The sequence below is a fragment of the Anguilla anguilla genome, chromosome 16 (genome assembly GCF_013347855.1).
Source record: "Anguilla anguilla isolate fAngAng1 chromosome 16, fAngAng1.pri, whole genome shotgun sequence".
In the NCBI taxonomy this organism is placed as follows: Eukaryota; Metazoa; Chordata; class Actinopteri; order Anguilliformes; family Anguillidae; genus Anguilla; species Anguilla anguilla.
In genome coordinates this window covers 32,576,856-32,587,767 of record NC_049216.1, presented here as the reverse complement: position 1 = coordinate 32,587,767, position 10,912 = coordinate 32,576,856, and the positions used below count along the sequence as shown (strand labels likewise).

Sequence of the window (10,912 nt, the reverse complement as noted above, 5' to 3'; positions counted from 1 at the left end):
CCCTTCTTCCATTGGGTCAAAGTGCATGGGAGTCTTCTCACAGTAATAAGGCCTTTATTTTACCGGGAGACGCGGGGGTGGGGGTGGGGGTGGGGCGTGGGGCGTGGGGGGGGGGTCGGCACAGTGAGGAGTCATAGTGTGGGGCGGGGCGGGGCGTCCCAGCACGTGCGCATGTGAGGAGAGTGGGGATTCAGGGCTGTGGGGGCACGAGGGGGGGGGGGGGGGGGGTTTCCCTTTGCCATCCCCCCGCCCACCCCCATTCGTCAGATCCCGCCCCGCCCGTGTCCAAGCCCATCTTCCTGCCACGGCCCCTTCCTCTTCCTCCCGCTACGGACGCTGCTGCTGCTCCTCCTCCTCGGCCTCCTCCTGGATGACCTGGATGTCGTCGGAGGGCGCGGTCAGGGCGGGGCTCTCGGCCGGCGCCTGGCTCTGCTGCGGCTTGGTCGCCTCTTTGCTCTTCTCCTCTTCCTCGATGGTCTTCTTCCACACCTTGTGGTTCTCCGTCAGGTGCTGCATGATGGTGCAGAACAGCCGTCTGCGGTTTCCTCTTTCTGCGGGGGAGAAACGCACGCAGCGCGTCACCCCAGAGGGCCCCCCAAAAACACCCCAACTGCCCCAGCAGTAACCAGCACTAACGCGTGTATGAGTAGAGTTACCCCAGAGGGCCCCCACAATGCCCCAACTACCCCAGCAGTAACCAGCACTAACGTGTGTATGAGTAGAGTTACCCCAGAGGGCCCCCACAATGCCCCAACTACCCCAGCAGTAACCAGCACTAACGTGTGTATGAGTAGAGTTACCCCAGAGGGCCCCCACAATGCCCCAACTACCCCAGCAGTGACCCAGTAACCAGCACTAATGCATGTGTGTGTTAGTGTATGTTACCCCAGAGAGCCCCCAAAACACCCCAACTGCCCCAGCAGTAACCAGCACTAACGTGTGTATGAGTAGAGTTACCCCAGAGGGCCCCCACAATGCCCCAACTACCCCAGCAGTGACCCAGTAACCAGCACTAATGCATGCGTGTGTTAGTGTATGTTACCCCAGAGAGCCCCCAAAAACACCCCAACTGCCCCAGCGATAACCAGCACTAACGTGTGTATGAGTAGAGTTACCCCAGAGAGCCCCAGCAACACCCCAACCAGCACTAGTGTGTATGAGTGCACATTACTGGTGCAGATTTACTCAAGATCCCCGTTCCGTTTCTTACTTGGCTGGATCCCCTCCTCCAGCTCGTCATCCTCGGTTTCAATCTCCTCTTCCTCTCCGTCCACCTCTTCCTCCTCCTCCTCCTCGTCATCTTCGGAGCGGGCGTCGTCGATCCAGTGCCCCGGCAACAGCCCGGCGGCGTCGTACGAGTTGCAGAGGGGGCCGACGATGTGCGTGATGAAGGACTCCTGCAGCCGGGCCAGCTGGGGGGACGAGCGATCCATGAAGGGGCTGATGGGTAATCCCAGACTGGCCTCCTCGTCGCCCTGGAAACAGATCACACACACACCTCGTTCTGCGTTTCATCATTTAGCAGGCACTCTTGTCCAGAGCCAGGTACACAGGTGATATACCATCCGCTTACTGCTGATCCAGCTGGGTGTTTACAGAAGCAATTCTGTACCTTGTCCAAGGGTCCAACAGCAGGTATACCATTACTAATACCACTACTAATATACTGCCATTGGTTTTGGGGCCAAGACCTAGGTTTGTGGCCAGGAAATTGAAATTCCAAAATCCTCATAGAACATTATGTGCACATTGCTCATAGTACATTATGTGCACACTGCTCATAGAACATTACATGAATTCTGCTGATAGAACACTATGAGCATTCTGCCCATAAAACATTATGACCATTCTTCCCATAGAATGTTATGAGTATTCTGCCAATAGAACATTATGGGCATTCTGCCCATAGAACATTATGGGCACTCTACTCTACCAACAACATACAAAAGGGAAATGAAACTGACCCTAAAGCCAATCGGCAATGGGATATCATTCCCATGATGCTTTGCACAGAATGTCTGGTCTGTTTTGTTCAGTAGGGGGAATTACCTTTAACATTTCTCCTCAGTGACTGCAGGCATCATGCTAGACTACATTATATTTATTTGGCAGACGCTTTTATCCAAAGTATATACTGAAGGTCATTGGAACAACTACAAAACACAGGTCCGATAAGGCACAATACTCATTATGTAACAGTTATTCATAGCCACGAACACATTAAGTCCAGTTCACACAGTAAACACTACTCTGACCTACCCTATGCCAAGTCAAACCAGGAGGCACGATAAGCTACAACATCAAGATAATGACACAAGGCACAATATAAGTGCTGGATGGAGGCAGAGATGTGAACGTCGACGCCGGTGATGAATACCTGCTCGTAAAATTCGTTGACGATGCCCTCCGTCCACTTGAGGTGAAGTTCCCGCGCCTTGGCGGGCCCGTTGATGTCCGCCAGCTTAATGCACACTTGGCACACCAGCAGCCGGTCGTTCTCATTGGTCCAGTCGATGCCAGGACTGTTTACATCGTTGACCTATTTTAAGAAACACGAAAAAAAAAAAAACATTTTTCAAAAATCAGATTCCATTTTCAAACTACATCATATCACCATATTGCGGGAGAAACAAATGAAGAAAAAAAAATGCTGACGCCAAGTTAGATGTTATTTGCAGTGGTCTGCGTTCACGAACCTTGGAGTTGAACTCGGCCAAGAAGTCGAAATGCTTCTTCAGGTCGGTGGCGAGGATGGCCTCGATGACCAGGAAGCGAAAGCGTTTGAACTCCACGTGGTCCAGGTTGTTGAGGAAGCCGAATTCGGGCCGGGACAGGTACAGGTTCCAGGCTGAGGCCGCGTGGTGGTTCTCCAGAACCGAGCGGTCATTGTACAGCACCGCCTAGGGGTGGAGAGGGGGAAGGGCACGCAGAGTGTTTTGGAATATTCCTCAGATTCAGTGAACACAACAAAGCCGGTTCTGATTCGCCCAGTCATGCCCATGTGACTTGTCTGATCCAATCAGGGTCAATCATGTTAACGTGTTAGTTGAATACATTTCAGCCGTACATGAATACATGTAGGACAGTACCTGAGGAGCGTTTGGATGAGGGGGGGTTCGGGGGTTCAGGAGAATACCCGAGGAGCATTCGGGGGGGTGCAGGACAGTGCCTAAGGAGCGTTCGTGGCGGGGGGGGGGGGGGGGGGGGGGGAGGGGGGTGTCGTGTAGGCGGTACCTGAGGAGCGTTTGGGGGATTGGGGTGTAGGTCAGTACCTGAGGAGCGTTTGGGGGATCGGGGTGTAGGTTGGTACCTGAGGAGCGTTTGGGGGATTGGGGTGTAGGTCAGTACCTGAGGAGCGTTTAGGGGATTGGGGTGGAGGTCAGTACCTGAGGAGCGTTTGGGGGATTGGGGTGTAGGTCGGTACCTGAGGAGCGTTCGTGGCGACCAGGAAAGCGTTGGTGCGGCCGGGGTGGTCGTAGTCGTGCATGGCGGCTGCTACGAACAGCGCCATGAGCTCCAGCGCCGGGACGTTCCAGGCCAGGCAGCCGTAGCTGTCGTCCATGATGGAGCAGGTCTTAGAGGACGCGTATGCCACCCGTCCCGGAGAAATCCCGCTGTCCGAGTCTGGGGAGACACCAGAACCCACCCCAAAATCACCATCAGCCACCAGGCACCATCATCCACCCTGCTGTAGCCCCCCAAACTCACTATGCACCCCAATGTGACCCCAAAATCACCACCCACCCCACTGTGGGAAACATTTCACCATTCAACATTACAGCCTGTCAGTTTTGCTCATCTACCCATCTATAGCACATGGTGTTCTCCCCAAGAACCTCAGAGGACAGGAGATGGCTGGGCCACCCACAGTGTGCTACACCTTTAACACACTGGACCGCACGCAGTGCGCTACACCTTTAACACACTGCACGACCCACAGTGCACTACACCTTTAACACACTGGACTGCACACAGTGCGCTATACCTTTAACACACTGGACCGCACGCAGTGCGCTACACCTTTAACACACTGGACCGCTCACAGTGCGCTACACCTTTAACACACTGGACCACTGGCAGTGCGCTACACCTTTAACACACTGGCCTGCTCGGACTGCTCTACCCACAGTGCACTGCACCTTTAACACACTGGCCCGCTCACAGTGCTCTACCCACAGTGCACTGCACCTTTAACACACTGAACCGCTCACAGTGCTCTACCCACAGTCCACTACACCTTTAACACACTGCACGACCCACAGTGTACTACATTTTTAACACACTGGACTGCTCACAGTGCTCTACCCATAGTGCACTGCACCTTTAACACACTGGCTCGCTCGCACTGCTCTACCCATAGTGCACTGCACCTTTAACACACTGAACCGCTCGCACTGCTCTACCCATAGTGCACTGCACCTTTAACACACTGGCCCGCTCGCACTGCTCTACCCATAGTGCACTGCACCTTTAACACACTGGCTCGCTCGCACTGCTCTACCCACAGTGCACTGCACCTTTAACACACTGGCCCGCTCGCACTGCTCTACCCACAGTGCACTACACCTTTAACACACTGGACCGCTCACAGTGCTCTACCCATAGTGCACTGCACCTTTAACACACTGGCTCGCTCGCACTGCTCTACCCACAGTGCACTGCACCTTTAACACACTGGCCCGCTCGCACTGCTCTACCCATAGTGCACTGCACCTTTAACACACTGGCCCGCTCGCACTGCTCTACCCATAGTGCACTGCACCTTTAACACACCGGCCCGCTCGCAGTGCTCTACCCACAGTGCACTGCACCTTTAACACACTGGCCCGCTCACAGTGCACTGCACCTTTAACACACTGCTCTACCCACAGTGCACTGCACCTTTAACACACTGCTCTACCCATAATGCACTGCACCTTTAACACACTGGCCCGCTCCAGTGCACTGCACCTTTAACACACTGCTCTACCCACAGTGCACTGCACCTTTAACACACTGGCCCGCCCGCACTGCTCTACCCATAGTGCACTGCACCTTTAACACACTGGCACGCTCGCAGTGCTCTACCCACAGTGCACTGCACCTTTAACACACTGGCCCGCTCGCAGTGCTCTACCCATAGTGCACTGCACCTTTAACACACTGGCCCGCTCGCAGTGCGCTACACCTTTAACACACTGCTCTACCCACAGTGCACTGCACCTTTAACACACTGGCCCGCCCGCACTGCTCTACCCACAGTGCTCTACAGCTTTAACACACTGCTCTACCCACAGTGCACTGCACCTTTAACACACTGGCCCGCCCGCACTGCTCTACCCACAGTGCTCTACAGCTTTAACACACTGCTCTACCCACAGTGCACTGCACCTTTAACACACTGGCCCGCCCGCACTGCTCTACCCACAGTGCTCTACAGCTTTAACACACTGCTCTACCCACAGTGCACTGCACCTTTAACACACTGGCCCGCTCACAGTGCACTACACCTTTAACACACTGGACCGCTCACAGTGCTCTACCCATAGTGCACTGCACCTTTAATACACTGCTCTACCCACAGTGCACTGCACCTTTAACACACTGCTCTACCCACAGTGCACTGCACCTTTAACACACTGGCCCGCCCGCAGGCCGAATGATTCAGGGGGCGAGCGAGACTGACTCAGGACGCACTCCATTTGAAAAATTAAAACGGGGGCTGGATCCGTCTGTGGAGTTAAATTAAGCCCCTCCCGCCCCCCCCGACCTGCTGAGCTCAGCGGCGCTGCCCGACTCAATCACGGCAAAGCCGCCGGCCCCGCAGCGGAACCGCCGGCCCCGCCGCGGCACAGAGGCCTGCCAGGAGAGACCGAGCAAGTCAGCAGCGTGCATTATGGGTACAGCAAAAGAGCATTAACGCAGCCAAGACCCCAAATCCTGCCTGTCTAACCCAAAGCAGTGTGTGTGTGTGTGTGTGTGTGTGCGTGTGTGAATGTGTGTGTGAGTGAGTGTGTACGTGTGTGTGGCCGTGTGCGTGTGAGTGTGTGTGTGTGTACGTGTGCGCGTGCATTTGTGTGCATATGTGGGTTTGTACAAGCATGAGCAAGTGTGCTTGTGTGTGTGGTGTGTACTTGCGAGTGTGTGTGTTTGTGCACGTGTGTGAATGACCGTTTGCATGGGCATGTGTGCGTGTGTTTGCAAGTGTGTTTGCGCATGTGCGAGCATGTGTGGGTATGTACAAACATAAGCATGTGTGTGTGGTGTGTGCTTGCAAGTGTGCATGTCCGTGCACGTGCGTGAATGAGTGTTTGCGCATATGTGAGCGTGTGCATATGTGGGTGTGTACACGTGTGTGCGTGTGTATGCGTGTGTGAGGTCTCTACCTGTGTCACTTCCTGTCGTGTGCTCGCTGTGGATCTGCTGGAACCCGGGGATTGGCCGCGTGGTCAGGTACCAGACGGCGTGGAGGACGTCCGTGGCGTGCACCCGGTTATGATCTGAGAGTTCCACAGAGAACCGGTTTACACCGGTCAGCTCAGGAAATACACGCTTCACTTCCTTACGGAAGAAAGACTGCTGCTTTGATCAGGCACACGTTTCTTCCTGCAAAATCTACCATCTTTCATTTAATGTGAGAAATTACACTGTGATGTATACGTATGCTTTTCAGTACAATTCTGGCTATAGGCATGCAAGACGTGCTGTACAAGTGTAAATAATACTTTTGTTGCTGTGCTAGAATCACAATCTCAGGTTGATGTGTGGTGATTTAATGCTTTACTTAAATGTGTAATATGGGGGAGGAAGCAGCCCTAGTTTTACACTGACAGGGAGTGTCCCAGTAGTTTTATACTCACAGGGAATGTCCCACTAGTTTTACACTCACAGGGAAAGTCCCGGTGGTTTAATACTCACAGGGAATGTCCCGATAGCCACTCTCCAGGGCACAGAAGAAGGCCATGAACTCCCGCACTGGGATCTTGAAGAGCTGGAACAGGCCCATGTCCTGGAACAGCGTGTAGGTCACCTGGCAAGGCACAGCACAGCACGCCAATCAGAACATCCGACAAATGCACAGCACCCTCAGACAGCCAATCACACTGTCACTAACACGCATCCCGAAGCCAGTGCATTTACGCAGCACTGCGGGACACGCTCACTAATGCGCATCGATCACTGTTCAGCTTACTTAAAGGCATACTATGCAGGATTTCTGCCTTGAAAACATCATAAAATGACCATGCTAAGGCATATCTACGCTGCACCGGCAGTGTTTCCCAGCTTCTCAGTGCGAAAGTGCTGCAATAACAGTGTCAACAGCAGGGGGCGGCAGCGGTACTGACGTAGCTGAGGATCCTCCCTGTCTTTCCGCCTGTCTCGTCCACGAGGTCGAAGATCTGGAAGTTCCAGGTGTCCATCTTCTCCATGAGGGCCTGGTGCTCCTCCAGCTGGGGGTCCAGTGTGAAGTCCTGCCCGCTCTGAGAGAGAGAGAAAGAGAGAGAGAGGAACAGAGGGGGTCAGGGCACACTGTCCATATTCAACTAGAACGGTAGCTCCAGCTAGGAGGATAACCATAAAAGGTACAACAATATAAAAAATTTGTCTGGAGTGGGAGGAGCCAGTTGTAGTCTCCGTTATAAGGAGAACAGAATGGGAGGAGCCAGCTGTGGTCTCTGGTATATAAACTGCAGTGGGCAAGAGCTAGCTGTGGGATTAGCTCAGGTGGGGGCTCAGGTGCCTGAGATGTACCTCTCTCTCCGAGCCCTTCTGTTCTTGGCTGGTCTGTGTTTCGGGGTCCCCTGGCCCCCTCCCGCCTGAGTCAGGACACGCCTCTCCCTGTGTCTGTGCCTCCTGGGCGTGGTCCTCCAGGGCTGCAGCGTCGGCCACACACTCTGCTCCCTCACCTGCAGAAGACAACGGCCTTTTTATTTCTGCTTTTTCGTTTCAGTTCTTCTCTGTCACAGTTTTCTAACTAACAACCACACACAGACGAGGCCCTTCCTCATTCTGTCACAATTAGCCTGGTCTTACAGTAAATTGGTTTCGCTGTGAGGTCAAAGTTAAATCCAGGCTTCACTGTGAGGTCATAGTTAAATCCTAGACTCACTGTGATGTTACAGACAAAAGCTGAGCCCCACTATGATGTCATAGATAAATCTGGGCTTCACAAAATTAAGGCTTCAATGTGAAGTCACAGACAGTTCCTGGTTTCGTTGTGAGGTCACTGTTAAATCCGCTACCCCGATTGGCCCTGCAGATTGGGGCATACCTGAGTGCCTCTGCTGTAACTCTGTATATGGCAGCAGCTGTGCCTCACCTGTGTCAGCACCTGGAACACTCTTCAGCATCAGACGCCCACAGCTGAGGGGGAGAGAGCCAATCAGCACCCACAGACCACACACAGCAAGGCGAGCATAAGGACAGTGTAGAGAGAGAGTAGGGACACTGTAACCATGGAATAGGGCCAGTGTAAGGTGTAAAAGGTGTAAGGATGATGCAAGAACTGTCTGAGAACTACATACATAAGAGAGGCCATGAAACACATTCTATAGGGCGGTCCACTCTGAGCCCTATATGAGTGGTGTAGAGATGAGGTAAAGCATGGTCAGGCGGTAGGGGCGACATAGCTCAGGAGGTAAGACCGATTGTCTGGCAGTCGGAGGGTTGCCGGTTCAAACCCCGCCCTGGGCATGTCGAAGTGGCCTTGAGTAAGACACCTAACCCCTAACCCCTAACTGCTCTGTCGAATGAGAGGCATCAGTTGTAAAGCGCTTTGGATAAAAGCGCTATATAAATGCAGTCCATTTACCATGGCCGGTGTAAAGACAGCGCAGGGCGACTGCGTACCTGCTGCAGGCGGGGGCGCTGGGGGCGCGCAGCTGCGGCTGGAAATCGGGGGCGCTGAGGGCGCACCCCGCGGGCCTGTGCAGGCTGACGCTGGGCTTCCGGAGGAAGTCCGCCGTGTCCGGGAATTCCACGGGGGAACGCGCCGTCGCCATGGCGCCCGCGCCGGGGGAGCTGTGGGTGGGCGAGCTCAGCGGGCTCAGGCCGGGGGGGGCACCTGGGGCACACACACACTGTCATAGTCAGGCTGGGGATGGGGGGGGACACCTGGGCCACACACACACACTGTCATAGTCAGGCTGGGGATGGGGGGGGACACCTGGGGCACACACACACTGTCATAGTCAGGCTGGGGATGGGGGGGGGGGGTGTTGGCTCTCTCTCTCGCTCTCTCTCTCTCTCTCTCTCTCTGTTTGCATTTCTGCCTGTCTCTTCCTGTTACCTGTGTTCTGTTAGTTTGTGTACAGCCTGCGCTGTGCTCCCTGACTACTCTATACAGCATCTAGGGGTCTGGGCAAACACCTTATTGTTATTATTATTATTATTATTACAGTGCTCAGAACACATCAATCATTTAGCCTTTACTTCTATGAAAAACAGGCATTTGTGTTTCCAAAGCATAAATATCAAACAGAGGAAGACACTAGCCTCTATGGCCTTGTTCCCTCCCAGAGGCCCCGCCCACTCACCTGCTCTCCTGGGCACCATGTGATAGGTCAGGGTCACAGATGATGACCTCTGCTTGGGAATGGTCAGCAGGTTGGTGTTGGGTCCATTGGGTGGAGGCCCTTGGCTAGAAAACACACAGAGATCCAATCAGCATTGGCTCTAAACCAGAGATCCAATCAGCACTGGCTCTGAAACAGAGATCCAATCAGCATTGGCTCTGAAACACAGAGGCATCTCAATGCAAACAACTGGTTAGCATGTTAGCCAGTTAGCAATGATACCTAGAGTAACCTAAAGGAAAACTCGGATGGATGACCTCAAGTTCACATCATGGTTTAAATTGTACTGCTGATTAGACAATCCTTCATATCCATCACCATGTACATTTCCCCATATATTTTAATAGTACATCTAATAGACAAATATTTGGGAATTAATCAGACCTGGGTCAAATACGTATTTGTTTTGGATTCAAATACTTTTCTGTGCTCTATTGATCTTGCCTGGTGTAATTGAGCCTGCCAATATGACGGGGTTTGCACTTTTTGAGAGCATTTCATTGGTCCCAATACACCAGCCATGATCAGTAAAGCGTAGAAAAGCATTTGAATACAAAACAAATGCGTATTTGACCCAGGTCTGGAGTTAACAAACACTCAAAAGGCAGGAATTCATGGAAATGTCTTACATTACATCAATATATTGATGGTCTTACATACCACCAATGAATGCGTTTGAGAGAGTGTGTGGTGCCCGATAGCAATTAACTTCATTAGGAAACCACAGCCTCCCTCAAACACACACATCGCTGGTATTTCCACTGACTTTGCTGTTGGCTATAAATACCCATTGGCTATAAATAGCATTGATAATAAACGGAACTTCGATAAGAGAACGACGGCTCGTTTTACAAGTCGTTCGCCGAATCTGTTTTAACCTTTTACTCGATTGCCTTCGTTCGGCCAGTCAAAATGTCCAGGACGAGGATCGGCGAAATGGTACTGTATGGGAGGCGAGCGAGATAGCTGGTGTTGTGCATTAATATGATTAATGATATCTACCTTAATGGCATCGCGCCACTCAGGACGGCCTGGTCTATTCTCAGCTGTCCAGAACACCCACTTAACCCTGGGTCTCAACTTTATGCATCAGACCGCAGATTCAGGCTTCCCAGGGCAAAACGCAAATAGATGGGGAAAAATTCCTTATGTCTGCAGCCACAGCCTTATGAACTGAAATACTCAGGCCCACTAACTGCCTCAGAAATTGCATGCAATGGTAGAATTGTGAATGCTTGTCATGTACACGCTAGGGACAATAAGGTGCTAAATTGGATACATTTAGCAGACCTGAAGTACTAACCTGTGGACTGTGGCAACCATTCTGTAAATTATTATTATAAAAGAGCTTGTAATAT

The 10,912-nt window shown here is 52.5% G+C and overlaps 1 protein-coding gene across 2 annotated transcripts in view; it reads right to left on the bottom strand.

Moving 5' to 3' along the window:
- Positions 1 to 231: 231 nt before the first annotated feature.
- Positions 232 to 10,912, bottom strand: part of LOC118215024 (cGMP-inhibited 3',5'-cyclic phosphodiesterase B-like) — a 53,697-nt gene continuing 43,016 nt past the window's right edge. The window contains exons 5-16 of one of the 2 annotated variants that reach the window (XM_035395390.1): positions 9,516 to 9,619; positions 8,830 to 9,043; positions 8,252 to 8,343; positions 7,732 to 7,886; positions 7,326 to 7,460; positions 6,898 to 7,009; positions 6,366 to 6,479; positions 3,425 to 3,624; positions 2,697 to 2,900; positions 2,378 to 2,539; positions 1,211 to 1,475; positions 232 to 551 (exon numbers count right to left, since the gene is read on the bottom strand). In XM_035395390.1, coding sequence (XP_035251281.1) covers positions 328 to 551; positions 1,211 to 1,475; positions 2,378 to 2,539; positions 2,697 to 2,900; positions 3,425 to 3,624; positions 6,366 to 6,479; positions 6,898 to 7,009; positions 7,326 to 7,460; positions 7,732 to 7,886; positions 8,252 to 8,343; positions 8,830 to 9,043; positions 9,516 to 9,619 — 1,981 coding nt within the window. In that variant the 3' untranslated portion in view covers positions 232 to 327. The remainder of the gene's footprint in view (positions 552 to 1,210; positions 1,476 to 2,377; positions 2,540 to 2,696; positions 2,901 to 3,424; positions 3,625 to 6,365; positions 6,480 to 6,897; positions 7,010 to 7,325; positions 7,461 to 7,731; positions 7,887 to 8,251; positions 8,344 to 8,829; positions 9,044 to 9,515; positions 9,620 to 10,912) is intronic. The other variant, XM_035395391.1, reaches the window with a different exon arrangement.